The sequence below is a fragment of the Urocampus carinirostris genome, chromosome 14, assembly GCF_059441175.1.
Source record: "Urocampus carinirostris isolate Australia breed hairy pipefish chromosome 14, RoL_Ucar_1.0, whole genome shotgun sequence".
NCBI lineage: Eukaryota > Metazoa > Chordata > Actinopteri > Syngnathiformes > Syngnathidae > Urocampus > Urocampus carinirostris.
In genome coordinates this window covers 8175309-8189843 of record NC_142362.1, presented here as the reverse complement: position 1 = coordinate 8189843, position 14535 = coordinate 8175309, and the positions used below count along the sequence as shown (strand labels likewise).

General features: G+C 40.3%; 1 protein-coding gene across 2 annotated transcripts in view; it reads right to left on the bottom strand.

The window, feature by feature from the left end:
- The window catches only part of nxph2a (neurexophilin 2a), a 60068-nt gene that overhangs the window by 2795 nt on the left and 42738 nt on the right, over nt 1-14535 (bottom strand). Inside the window, exon 3 of one of the 2 annotated variants that reach the window (XM_088353637.1) lies at nt 3327-4085. In XM_088353637.1, the coding sequence (XP_088209763.1) occupies nt 3342-4085 (744 nt within the window). In that variant the 3' untranslated portion in view covers nt 3327-3341. Of the gene's footprint in view, nt 1-2980; nt 4086-14535 lie in introns of those variants that run through there. The other variant, XM_088353636.1, reaches the window with a different exon arrangement.

Below are 14535 nucleotides of genomic sequence, written 5' to 3'. Positions count from 1 at the left end.
GCCCCTAAGAATAGTAGCAATGCATTTAATATTGGTTGGTTGGTTAAGAATGGTTGCTTAGTTGGTTGGCTAAGAATGGTTGCTTATTTGGTTGGTTGAGAATGGTTTGGTCGGTTGGTTTGTTAAGAATGGTTGGTTGGTAGGATAAGAATGGTTGGTTGGTTGGTTAAGAATGGTTGCTTATTTGGTTTGTTAAGAATGGTTTGTTCGGTTGGTTTGTTAAGAATGGTTGGTTGGTTAAGAATGGTTGGTTGGTTTGTTAAGAACGGTTGGTAAGTTGGTTAAGAATGGTAGGTTGGTTTGTTAAGAATGGCTGGTTTGTTAAGAATGGTTGCTTAGTTGGTTGGTTAAGAAGTGTCAGTTCAGTTGGTTTGTTAAGAAGTGTCAGTTCAGTTGGTTTGTTAAGAATGGTTGGTTGGTTGGTTGGTTATGAATGGTTTGTTCGGTTGGTTGGTTGGTCTGTTGGTTTGTTAAGAATGGTTGGTAGGTTAAGAATGGTTTGGTCGGTTGGTAGGTTAAGAATGGTTGGTTGATTAAGAATGGTTGGTCGGTTGGTTTGTTAAGAATGGTTGGTTTGTTAAGAATGGTTGGTTGGTTAAGAAGTGTCTGTTCAGTTGGTTTGTTAAGAATGGTTGGATTGTTAAGGTTGGTTGGTTGGTCGGTTGGTTTGTTAAGAATAGTTGGTTGGTTAAGAATGGTTGGTCGGGTGGTTTGTTAAGAACGGTTGGTAGGTTAAGAATGGTTTGTTTGGTTGGTTTGTTAAGAGCGGTTGGTGAGTTGGTTAAGAATGGTTGGTTCGGTTGGTTTGTTGAGAGCGGTTGGTGAGTTGGTTAAGAATGGTTGGTTCGGTTGGTTTGTTAAGAATGGTTGCAATACATTTAATATTTACATATTTAAAATACATTGAACATTATAATTCAAGAATTTTTAAGGATTTCAAGCACCTGTCCGAACCCTGGAAAACATTTTAGAAGCTCTGTTTATTTCACATGACAGCAGCAATTTTGTTGAGTGTTTCCAGTATGCACATTAAGTGTACGTACATGAGTGTCCAGTTCGGGGAACCTGAAAACTTTTTCGATACAACATTATTTCCTGTTGTCGAAAGTTTAGAGTAGGAGTGTCCAAACTATGGCCCTTTACTTTTTTAGGCTATGAAATTTTCCTCTGAGAAGTGGGCCTACTACTGTCCAACTGAGTATAAAACTATAAAAATTAATCAATTTAGTCAGTGGGGAAATTAAAGCATATAAATAAAGGTTGTGTCCACAACTTGGAATTTTGCTACTCTCTGCCGCCATCTCCTGGCCTCCTTGCATGGCTTTCTTTTTTCTTTTTTTCTTTCTTTCCTTCTCTTTTTCTTTCTTTCTTTCTTTCACTTTGTGCCTATCGTTTCTCTCTATTTCTTCTCATTCATTATTTCACTCTCCTTTTCTTTCTATTTTCATTCTCTCCAGTTTTCTCTTTTGATCTTTCACACTTTTTGCCTTTTTTCTCTCTCACTCCCTCTTCTCTCTTGCTCACTTTGTGCCTCTCTTCTCTTTCTTTCTTTATTTCACTATGTGCCTCTTTTCTCTCCTTTCATAATTACACTCTCCTTTTCTTTCTATTTTTTTTTCTCCAACTTTCTCTTTTCTTTTGATCTTTCTCACTTTTTGCCTCTCTTTTTTCTCTTGCTCACTTCCTCCTTCTCTTTTTCCACCTCTCTACCTGTCTAATGCCCCTTTCTCACTTTGTGCCTATCGTGTGCCCTTTTTTTCTTTCTTTCTTTTTCTTTTACTTTGTGCCTCTCTTTTATCCTTCTTCTTTCTCATTCATTATTTCATTCTACTTTTCTTCCTTTTTGCTTTTTCTCTCCAACTTTTCTTTTCTTTTGCTCTTTCTTACTTTTTGCCTCTCACTTCTTCCCACTCTCTCTTTTTCTCTCTCTCCTAACCTTCTGTCACCTTTTTCTCTCCTAACTTCCCCCCTCTCTATTCCCATCTATTTCACTTTGTGCCTCTCGTTTCTCTCTCTTTCTTTCTTCCCATTCATTATTTTACTCTCCCTTTTCTTCCATTTTTCTTTTTCTCTCCAACTTTCTCTTTTCTTTTCATCTTTCTCACTTTTTGCCTCTCTTTTGTCTCTTTCTCACTTCCACCTTCTTTTTCCACCTGTCTTTCTCGGTCCCTCTTCTCACTTTCTCACTTTGTGCCTCTCTTTTCTCTCTTTCTTTCCTTCTTTCTTTTCTTTCTTTCTTTTTTTCCTTTTTTGTTATCTCACGTTGTGCCTCTCATCTCTTTCTTCTCATTTATTATTTCACTCTCATTTTCATTCTATTTTTTCTTTTCCTCCCTAACTTTCTCTTTTCTTTTGATCTTTTACACTGTTTGCCTCTCTTTTTCACTTCTTCCCACTCTTTCCCTTTTTCTTTCTCTTCTAACTTTCTGTTACTTTTTTTTCTCTCCTCACTTTCCCCATCTCTTTCTATCTATTTGTCACTCTCTTTCTTTCTTTCTCCCTCTCTTTTCTCTTAATCCTGCAAGAGTCCTTTTTCAACCACGCGGCCCCTGAGCTCTAACAAGTTTGACACCCCTGCATTAAATGAAGAAAAAAGAACAAAATCAAGTGTGCTTAAAAATGACGCCTGCTCTGGTGGCTTCGCTTTGCCATAACATCTCTTCTTCCCTCGCATGGCTGACTCCCTATTGGTGTGCGAGTGTGTGTGTGAATGGGTAAGTGTGAAGTACATTGTAAAGCGTTTTGGGAGGTCTTCATTGACTTGAAGAGCCCTTTTGACTCGGTCGTTTCGTACGTAGCTTGCATGCTAACAAAGTAAGAGTATCCCTGCTTCACAGGTTCTTTCTGCGATGGAATTTAAAAATAAATAATAATCCAAACCATTTCATTTGGACACTCCTAGCTAGGGTAGGGTAGGGTTACTTTAACTGGATTACTTTCAATTACTTTTGGATGACTCCATTAGCAAATATGCTAATAAAAGACAAAAGAAACTAAATATGAATAAAATGATGACTCACAACACGTGGTAAGCTTTCTCTCCTGGCTTTGATCTCTTTGATCTCCGGCAAAACGAACATCAAATGAGACGGAAACAAAATGAAAATAAATCAGCTTGCCAACATCATTTTTGCTGTTCCATGTATTAATTTGATTCCTATTTAGTTTCTTTTGTCTTTTATTAGCATATTTGGTATTGGAGTAATCCAAAAGTCATTGAAAGTAATCCAGTTAAAGTAACCCTACCCAACCCTGCTCCTAGCTAGTGTTTTGAAGGTCAAACCAAATCTTCACACATGGATACACTAACACACACACACACACACCAGGGGTGAAGCGCATTATCCTGTGGAGGAATAGGGCGTGTCACTGTGGTAGTTGTAGTCCGGGCAGACCTTCTGCACCAGTTTGTAGTCCACGCTGTAGAAGGCGATGTAGATACAAATGACCTTGAAGGGCTTGGAGCAGAGCCAGGAGACGTGACTCTGCGTCTGCTCCTGATAGCAAACCTTGGACGGGTCGAAGCTGCACAGCGCCGTCTTCTTGTTGCGGTCCGTCTTCTCGTACTCGATGCGGCAGTTGAAGGACTTGGTGTCCTTGGTCTCCGGCGTGGACTGCTGGGCCGCCTCGAACTCCACCACCTTGGAGGGCGGCACCAGGCTGACCGAGACGTTGCCCAGCCCGGTGGAGTTGTGGCGGAAGTAGACGCTGAAGGTGCCGTTGCCGTGGTCCACGATCTTGCCGGTGATCAGCAGGTTGAGCTTCACCGTTTTGATGTTGGAGTGGAAGTCGCCCCAGCCGAACATCTTCTTGAACTTGCCGGTTTTCACGATGGGCCTGCGCTTAGTTCTGGACGGCCCGTCCCGAACGTCCGTCTGGTTAGATAACCAGTCCCAGAAGTCCTCCATGTTCTGGATGTAGGACATTTCCCTCACGTCGCTCTTGAGCCCGGGGGAGACCCGGGCGAATAGACGCAAGGGGTTGAGGATCCTGGGACTGGCCCCCGTGGGGGACAGCGTCTCCTGCGTGTCCCTCTCCAACTCCATTAGATCTGCCGCTGCCCCGCGTACTTTGCTGCACGCGACCTTGGAGAAAGGAAAAACACGTTTTACAAATCGTCCAATTTTTAATCTTTTAACAAAACGATTCCACGATGATCATTTAAAACAGTGATACTCAAATTTCGGCCCAGTCACATGTAATGTTCCCTCTAAGCTGTGCGCACAAGAAAATCTAGCCAGTGCACAAAAATCAGGGCTCAAAATTGCTAATTAGGAAGCGACTTAAGTCAAAGTTACAGTGCATGAAGGTCAAAATACACGGGTTCCCCTGACGTTGTGTCCTAAATGCCGAATTTGGAAGTTGTAGTCGAGTAAAGTCAGTAGAGTTTTTCGAGAACCGGCTTCTTCGGCTCAGCTCACTAAAGAGAACCGGCTCTTTCGGGTCCCAAACGGCTCTTCAGGTTGTTTTTGCTTCTTTAATCCCTACACGACCAAATATTATGTAAAATTGTGCAAAAAAATGACTTTTAAGGAAGGGGTGGAAATAGAACAAAAAAGAAAGAAATACCAAAATGAAAAAGTAGTGAAAAGCTGAGAAAAGGGAAACAAAAGTAAGAGAAAAAAGAAGGAAAAATTCAGAAAAAAAAGAAACAAAGTAAAAAAAGTAAATAGAGAACAAAAAGAAAAAAGTAACAGTTAGGAAAAAATAAACACAATGAGATTTTTTTTAAAGGAATTAAAAAAACAGGGAAAAAGAAGAAAAATTTTGTGTTGCAAGTCAATCTTGTTGCCAACATTGTACTTCTACTGAAAAAAATGTGATTAAATACAGTTCTGTATCGTGCAACCGACTAAATAAGCCCCCCAAAATGTTAGTATTATGCGACAAAAGATATCAGGGAAAAAAAAAAAAAATGAAAATCTTGTGAAAGAATTGTTGGAAAAACAAATAACGTTTGTAGGCCGTACAACCTTTGCAATTCATTCAAAAGTGAAAAATGATTTTGCATTGCCGGAAACTCCGCAAAATGTAACTTGATGTCAAGTTTTGGACATGTTTGATAATGACTTAGTTGCCACACTTGGGATTGCTGTTGCTCACTGTTGTTTCAAGCGTTGCTCACCGACTTTGTGTGAACGCTCAGACCCGGGGAAAATTACAGGGAACATTGGTCACATGTGGTCCATCCCCTGAACAAAGCCAGAGAGCATTTTAAACCTCATAAAGAACTAAAAAAATAATGACCTCACCGTACATAATTTCGGAGCAGGACGTATATCGGCCCCGCCCCAAAACATACACAAGAGAGCAGAGAGAATCGAAATGAGAGGGGAACTGGTTGTTTATTTCATTCAAACATTCAGTCGTGTTCCCCTCTCATTTCGATTCTCTCTGCTCTCTTGTGTATGTTTTGGGGCGGGGCCGATATACGTCCTGCTCCGAAATATTTGGCGCCCCACGTTGTTTATTTCACCCAAACATTCAGTCGTGTTCCAAAGTTGTCCGGGCGACAGTGGCATTTATACTGTGTTCGGTCAGTGATGGCGTGTTTTTCTCTAGCTGGGCGCTTGATTCCAGTCACCCTGACCCAGACAAATTCTTATCAGTTAAGCAAATAGTTGGAGACGTCCTGACCCGGCCAAAGTCCTGTCAGTCACGTACCTTCCAAATATTTCTACTCTTTATTCCACAATAATAATTATGTCGATTGGAGGGACATTCTCAAGTACAGAACATGACGCAAGTTTCTTACTTCTCTGGCTTTCTAACGAGTTTAGCAAATTCAAACACCAACATCGGATCCTCGTGGTATCAGATATCTGAAACCACGCCTGTAGAGGCATGATCTGGTCAAGCGAGTATCAAATATCTCAGACCACACCCATTGAGGCATGATCTGGTCAAGCATCCCTGGTCCATATACTGTATAAAGAGGAACTGATCGATAGTCCGTGCTCTTACCTACTGGCTCTCGTCTACTGCCCCGCATGGCGGTCGCTTAATGTGGCCGTGCAGGCCTGCCCTGTGGCCTTGAATTCAGCACGTGGGCCACATGTTGCGACCAACCGGAGTATTAGAACAAATCTCACCGCAACAACAAAAGGGCGGTTTGCTGGTTCTTGGGACGAGCGTTTTTTTCTGTACAAGGGAATCTCCCCAAATTGACGAGCATTATAGTGGGAAACTTTCTTTTTGTGCTAGTAACTTTCAGCGGTCGAAAACTTCCATATTCTTCTGCCACTTTTTTTTTTTCTATCGTTAATTATCTGTGTTAATAAACTGTGTGTGCAATTTCAGCCTGGTTCATTGATTCAATTTGGGATTTGAATTCATATCAGAACTCAAAAGAACTCAAGTAATAAGGATTTGATTTTTAGCAGTGTAGGAATTCAGAGAAATGGTGGCGCACAAGCAACCCCTAGAGGCAAAATCGTTTACTGATTGCAGTGAAGAATAATTGGTTTCAACCCTGATGATTTTCAAAATTAAAGCTCAACGATCGCTACAGTTGGTTTGTTGGTTAAGAATGGATGGTTAAGAAAATAGTTGGTTGTTTAAAAAAAAGTTGGCTTGTTGGTTAAAAATAGTTGGTTAAGAATGGTCGGTTGGTTGGTTAAGAATGTTTGGTTGGTGGGTTGGTTTGTTAAGAACGGTTGTTCGGTTAAGAATGGTTGGTTGGTGGGTTGGTTTGTTAAGAATGGTTGGTTGGTGGGTTGGTTTGTTAAGAATGGTTGGTAAGTTAAGAATGGTTGGTTTGGTTGGTTTGTTAAGAATGGTTGGTTGGTGAAGAATGGTTGGTTAAGAATCGTTGGTTAACAATGGTTGGTTCGGTTGGTTTGTTAAGAATGGTTGGTTGGTGGGTTGGTTTGTTAAGAATGGTTGTTCGGTTAAGAATGGTTGGTTCGGTTGGTTTGTTCAGAATGGTTGGTTGGTAGGTTGGTTTGTTAAGAATGGTTGGTTGGTGAAGAATGGTTGGTTAAGAATCGTTGGTTAACAATGGTTGGTTCGGTTGGTTTGTTAAGAATGGTTGGTGAAGAATGGTTGGTTGGTTGGTTAACAATGGTTGGTTCGGTTGGTTTAAGAATGGTTGGTTGGTGGGTTGGTTTGTTAAGAATGGTTGGTTGGTTGGTTTGTTAAGAATGGTTGGTTGGTGGGTTGGTCTGTTAAGGATGGTTGGTTGGTGGGTTTGTTAAGAATCATTGGTAGGTTACGAATGGTTGGTTTGGTTGGTTGTTTAAGAATGGTTGGTTCAGTGGGTTTGTTAAGAATGGTAGGTCTGTTGGTTAATTATAGTAGGTAGGTAGAATGGGTAGGTTGATATGTAGGTAGGTATTCCCAACACTGGGTATGAGATATCATTAATGCTTAGCCACAAAGAAAGTATCCCAGCTGCGGTGGTAAACACAACACGGTCAAACCTCGTCCTATGTTTTTAACTCGACACGCACGTTGCCAAGGTTCTCCTCGACGTGCCGCAAAGGTCGCAAAGCATTACAGACGTTCTTTGATGTCCGCGCCTGCCAACCTCCACGGCCGACAATAAAACAAGCTTATCGTGGCGCTAAGAAGGCGCTAAGCGCTAATCCAGATGCAGCGACGAACCGTGATCCTCCTCGCGCCCGCGAGCTGTTTAGCCCCAGGAGCCTTTCCTGGTCCACTTCAGATAAAGCCTTAATAATTCAGCGCAATAAGCTTAGCCGGTTTTATTAGTAATTAGCGCCGGCTTTCCCCCGGCCCGGTTGCCGGGACGGCGGAGAGAAGCAGATGTTGAAAGCCACGAAGAGCAGAGGCTCTTTAAACTACTTCCACGGTAATTACCATTTTGCTGTAAGCCCGAGTCAAGCGGGCGCACGTGTACTCCGCTAACAAAGTAGGACCGTCTACTTAGTTACCGCAAAACGTCCTGATGCCTGCTTTGGTTTTCGGGTGCTTGAAATCCTTGAAAATGCTTGTACCGTATTTTCCGCACTATAAGGCGCACCTAAAAGTCTTAATTTTTTTCAAAAGCTGACCATGCGCCTTATAATACAGTGCGCCTTATGTATCGCTCAACATTAAATCACAAGGTCTGGCAACTTACGCAACAGCCGCCGACTCGATTTTCCCCCGAACGCCAAGTAGTCCGCGGTGTATGCTGGGATTTATATACCGGCGTTTCATTGGCTAACCAATGTGTCAATCATCATTTGAATCGATCACTATTGGCTGAAGTTATTCGGAGCCTCGGATTGGCTAGAGCGCCGAAACAAACCCTGCAATTGGCCAAAAAAGATGGATCAATCATCCGTTGAATCGATCGCTATTGGCTGAAGTTATTCGGAGCCTCGGATTGGCTAGATGGCCAAAACAAACCCTGCAATTGGCCGAGTTTAGCAATGGCGTAGCAAGCTTAGCAAGCTTGCTAAGGTACACCATAAAGAAACATGTTTTATTAGTCTGTATTTGCAAATAATTTACTCTCCTGGATTGACTTTACTCACGGTTGTAAGAAGACCATGATTGCGTATCATTATTGAACGTGAGAACTTAGGTGAGCTATGCGGCTTTATATTTTCCCGGTATCTTGTTTTAGAACGATCTTGATGTTGCTGTGATGAGTTGAGTGAATTAAACTCAATTCCAAGTGTTTATTGTCATATGCACAGTAAAGTGACGAGCGAAAAAGAAAATAGAAACTAAGGAATGGTTGGCATTTCTTGAATCCCAAGACTTTAACCTTCCGAATGATGGAACGATGCATTTGAGTGACATCGTACGGACACCGCATCCGCACGTGTCTACGACACGTATTTGCTTCTTTGCAAGCTTTGGGAATGTTAAGGGGCTAATCAGTTGGACTGAACCATCTGACTGATTTGTCGACGTTCCCATTGTAGCGCCTTATAATCCGGTGCGGCTTATCTATGGAAGATATAGGACCAAAAACTATTTTTTGGGGGTGCGCCCTATAACCCGGTGCGCCCTATAGTGCGGAAAATACGGTATGTCTATGTTTTGTTTTAGAGGCTTGACTGGTGCTTCAAGTTTGGGTGAACTGCTTGTCAATGCTTGAAATCGTTGCTATGTTTCCGGGCAGTTTGACTCCATGAATCCGGGTTGCTAATCGTACAGATTGAATCCGGCCCGCGAGAAAACACTGAGAGAAGCGCAAGAGGAAAAAAGAGACGAACAATGACCTGCAGTTTTAAAGATGTCCACTTGATGTCGCCAAAGCCGGACGACAGGCCCAAAACAACTGGAGGTTTATATTATTCCCTGTCTCTTTTTCTTTCTCTCTTTTTCACTTTCTGCCTCTTTTTTCTGTCTTTCGTTCTCTCTCGTCGTTCTCTCATTCTCCTTTTTTTCTCTCCCTCCAACTTTCTCTTTCTTTCCCTCTATCTTTTTCTTTCTATCTTTCTTACTTCCCTTTTTCTCTTTTTCCATCTGTCTTTCTCACTCTTCTCTTTTTCTCACTTTGTGCCTCTCTTTTCTTTCTTTCTTTCTTTCTTTCTTTCTTTCTTTCTTTCTTTCTTTCTTTCTTTCTTTCTTTCTTTCTTTCTTTCTTTCTTTCTTTCTTTCTTTCTTTCTTTCTTTCTTTCTTTCTTTCTTTCTTTCTTTCTTTCTTTCTTTCTTTCTTTCTTTCTTTCTTTCTTTCTTTCTTTCTTTCACTTTTTGTCTCTCTTTTCTCTTTCTTTCTTCTCGTTCATTATTTCACTCTCCTTTCTATTTTTAATTTTATCTCCAACTTTCTCTTTTCTTTTGATCTTTCTTACTTTCTGCCTCTCTTTTTTCTCTTCCTCACTTCCTCCTTCTCTTTTTCCATCTATCAGTCTTTCTTGCTCCCTCTTCTCTTTTTCTCACTGTGCCTTTCTTTCTTTCTTTCACCATGTGCCTCTTTTCTCTCTCTCTCTTTCTTAATTATTATTACTCTCCTTTTCTTTCTATTTTTCTTTTTCTCTCTCACTTCCTCCTTCTCTTTTTCCACCTCTCTCTGCCTTTCTCGCTCCCTCTTCTCACTTTCTCACAATGTGCCTCTCTTTTTTCTTTCTTTCTTTCTTTCACTTTGTGCCTCTCTTTTCTCTTCCTTCCTTCTCATTCATTATTTCATTCTACTTTTCTTCCTTTTTTGCTTTTCTCCTCCAACTTTCTCTTTTCTTTTGATCTTTCTCACTTTTTGCCTCCTCATTTCTTCCCACTCTTTTTCTTTTTCTGTCTTCTAACTTCCCCCCTCTCTATTCCCATCTATTTATCTTTCTTTCTTTCTCCCTCCCTCTCTCTTCTCTTTATCCACTAGTCCGGCCCCTGCATGAGTCCTTTTTCAACCAGGCGGCCCCTGAGTTTGATAGATTAAGAAAAAAAACATCAAGTCTGCTTAAAAATGACACTGACAAGCCTGCTCTGGTGGCTTTGATGTAACATTTCTTCTTCCCTCGCGACGAACGGCAGCTGGCATTCATTTATACCGCATCGTTCGGTAAAGCGCCTTTGGTGACGGGACCGATTCCATTTTTGGGAATCCGTGCCTGCATCAAGGCTCCCGACTCTGGTGACGGCTACACAACCTATAAAATAAATACAATCGGTGTATGAATGACACCACGATGGCTGACACCCAATCAGGTTGTCGATATGCTCGGTGTAATTATCGGTAGGCCGCTACTGCAGTGTTAATTCCGCACGATTATAGGGGAGGACCCAAGCGTGCGTTTTTTGCAATGTTTGCCGCTCTTCTATTGCAGCGCTCATTGGAATGTCTCGTTTCAAGTCGCCCGCAGCACGACGGCGCAGATTAAGAAATCCTAATTAAGCTTTTTTTTGTAGATTCACCTTGACGAGACCTTGTTTTCTTGTACAAAAAGATTTTTTTTTCTTCTCTTCCGACTTTCGGAAAATGTCTAGTGCGCCTGAATGATCGAGGTGGGTTGTTCACGGACGAAGCGGCTCGATGGGCCGGCTCCCCATCGTGAAGGCTCCTTTTAAAATACTCTTTCTCTTGTTGTCCCTTTCCTTTCATCTATCTTACTCTATTTCTCCCTTTATTGCGCTCTCTTTCTCTCCTTTCTTTATCTTACTCTATTTGTCTTTTAATCTCTTTCCCTCCCCTTCCCTAGCTCTCTTCCTTTCCTTCTCTCTCTTACCTTTATTTATTTCTATTTTTATTAATTTTCTCTCTTTCACTTTCTTTCCCTCTTTCTCTCCTCTTTCTATCTTACTCTTTTTGTCTTTAAATCTCTTTCCCTCCCCTTCTCTCTCTCTTCCTTTCCTTCTCTCTCTTACTTTTATTTCTTTAGATTTTATTTATTTTCTCTCTTTCACTTTCTTTCCCTCGCTCTCTCCTCTTTCCATCTTACTCTTTTTGTCTTTTAATCTCTTACTTTCCCTGCCCTCCTTTTTCCCTCTTAGTTTTTTAATTCAATTTCTCTTTAACTTCTTTCTCTCTATTTTACCCTTTCTCTCTTCTCTCAATTTGTCTTTTAATCTCTTTCTTTCTCCCTCTTACTTTTTTCTTTCTATTTTATTCAATTTCTCTTTAACTTTGTTTCTCTCTCTCTCTCTTCTTTCTCTCTATTTTACTCTTTCTCTCCTCTCTCTATCTTACTCTATTTGTCTTTTACTCTCTTACTTTCCCTGCCTATTCCTACCTCTTTCTTTCTCCCCCTTACTTTTTTCTTTCTATTTTTTTCAATTTCTCTCTAACTTTATCTCTCTCTCTTCCTTCTCTCTATTTTATGCTTTCTCTCCTCTTTCTATCTTTCTCTAGTTGACCTTTAATCTTCCTTTTCCTCCTTTTTCTATTTCATTATTTTGCCTTACTTTTTCTTTCTATTTTGTTCATTTTCTCTCTTTTACTTTTTTATTCTCTCTATCTTACTCTATTTCTCTCTTTATTGCCATCCCTCTCTCTCCTCTCCATCTTATTGTATTTTGTATAACTTTCCTTCCCTCCCCTTTTCTATCTCTCTTTCTTTCCTTCTCTCTCCTCCTATTTTTCTATCCTACGGAACTTCTCTGTTTCACTTTCTTTCCCTCTGTCGTCTTTTTCTGTTTTACTTTATTTCTCTTTATTTCCCTCTTTGTCTCCTCTCTCTATTTGTCTTTTAATCTCTTTCTTTCCCTCCCTTTTCTATCTCTCTCTCTTTACCTTGCTTTTTTCTTTTTATTCTGTTCAATTTCTCTTTCACTTTCTTTCCCCCCCCTTCTCTCTCCTCTTTTACCCTCTATTTGTCTTTTAATTTACTTTTTCCCTGCCCTTTTCTTTCTCCCTCTTACTTTTTTCTTTCTATTTTATCCAATTTCTCTTTCACTTTCATTCTCTCTTCTTTCTCTGTTTTACTTTATTTTGCTCTTTATTGCCCTCTCTTTATCTCTCTCATTCTATTTGTCTTTTAATCTTTTTCTGCCCTTCCCTTTTCTATTTCTCTCTCCCTTGCTTAATTTCTTTCTATTCTGTTCAATTTCTCTTTCACTTTCTTTCCCCCCTCTCTCTCCTCTTCCTCCCTATCTTACTCAATTTTTCTTTTACTTATTTTTTATTTTTTCCCTGCCCTTTTCTTTCTTTCTCCCTCTTTTTCTTTCTATTTTTTTCAATTTCTCTTTCACTTTATTTATTTCTCCTTTCTCTCTATCTTACTCCATTTCTCTCTTTATTGCCCTCTCTTTATCTTACTCTATTTGTCTTTCAATCTTTCTTTCCCTCCCCTTTTCTATCTTTTTTCTCTCTCTTACTTTTCTGTCTTTATATCTAATTAATATCTTTCACTTTCTTTCTCGCTATCTTACTCTCGTTCTCTCCTCTCTCTATCTCACTCCATCTTCTAATCTTTTTTCCATCTTTCTTTTCCTCTCTTACTTTTTATCTTATGTAACTTATCTCTTTTACTCTTTCTTTCTACTCTTTTTCCCTATCTTACTCAATTTCTCTCTCTCCCTTTTCCTCTTTCTCTATCCAACTCTATTTTTCTTTATCTGTTTCTCTCTCTTTATCTATATCACTATATCGCTCTCTTTATCTCAGTCACTCGCTTTCGGAAGGAGCAATGTCATTTGTGTCGTTTACTTCCTATAAACAATTTGCAACTTTAAATAACATTAAAGTTCCCTGTACAGCACAGGTGTCAAAGAGGCGGCCCGCGGGCCAGATCAGGCCCGCTAAGGGATTGAATCCGGCCCGCGAGACAACATTCAGAGAAGCGCAAGAGAAAAACAAGCTGCAGGTTGAAATATGTCAACTTGATGTTGCCAAAGCCAGGTGCCTCGAACAAAGACACTGTACTTGTATTTATTTCTCTCTCTCTCTCTCTCTTTCTTTCCCACCCCTTTTCTCCCACTCTGTCTCTTTCACTCTCTCTGTCTCTCTTTTTCTCTTCCTTTGTTGCTCTTTGTCTCTTTCTCTCTCTGTGTCTTTTAAACTCTTTTTCTCTAACTTATTTTTGTTCCTTTTCTCTCTTTTCTCTTTCTCTCATCATGCCCTTTGCACTTTCTTTTCTCTTTTCTCTCCTTCTGTCTTTCCATTTCTCTTTGGATTTCTTTCTTCCTCTCTCTTTCTTTTCCCCCTCTTACAAATTTTTATCTTTTGTTTCTCACGCTCTTTCCCTCTCTCTCTTTTTCTTTCTTTGTCTGGCCCTCTCTCCTTTTCCCTCCCTCTTTCTTTTATTTCTTTATCTCTTTTTATTTCTCTTTAATCTACTAGTCCGGCCCCCGACAGAATGTGTGTTCCATCGTGTGGCCCCTGAGTTAAAATGAGTTTGACACCCCTGCTGTACAGTATATTAAACTATTAAAGGCAATTATCGTGTAGTAACAAAATATACATGGGAAATGAATTAATTTGGTGCATAATTATTGGTAAGTTACCATTGAAAACCAGTTTTTTTTTTTTCTAAAAAGAGAGGAAATTTCCATCACTGCTAAATGTGCAAGGTGGGTGTGCGAGTGTTGTCAGCGTTGATGTGTTGATGTGAAGCTTAGACGGCAGTGAAGGATTTCAGGTTCTCCTCTCCTCATCGCTCTTAAGTAGGATGGCTCCTCTCCTCATCCCCTTGTTGCCATCGCCGTTCCTCCACTTGTTCATCATACTTAAACCTCTCTACTCTCATTTGCATTAGAACTGCTCACCTGAGAAGGGGGCAAGGTTTTTTTTTTTTCCAGCTCACTTATAGTTGCTGCCATGAGGTGCTGTAAGATAAATTATGGTTTAAATGTGCCTATTATACTCTTGTATTTTATATATTCTTATATATTTATTTTTATAGTATACTCAATAAGTGTGTGGTTTTACAATTTCGCTTGGTTTTCAGGGGCAAGTGCCTCCGAGGTCAAAAGATGACTTTGCCTCCCACATTCTTCTTGCAGAGACGCATTGTGTTTACAAAGTTTCGATTTTGGGAGAGTTTTCCTTTCACATGTTGGTTTAAGATCAGGTCATTGTGTCATTGTAATCCTGTGCAGTCCTTTGAGACATTTTTGTGATTAAGGGCTATACTTGACATTCCAAGTCTGCTCGAGAGCCACAGAGACCCTTTGTGTTTATAAGGTTTCACTATCCTTCTTACT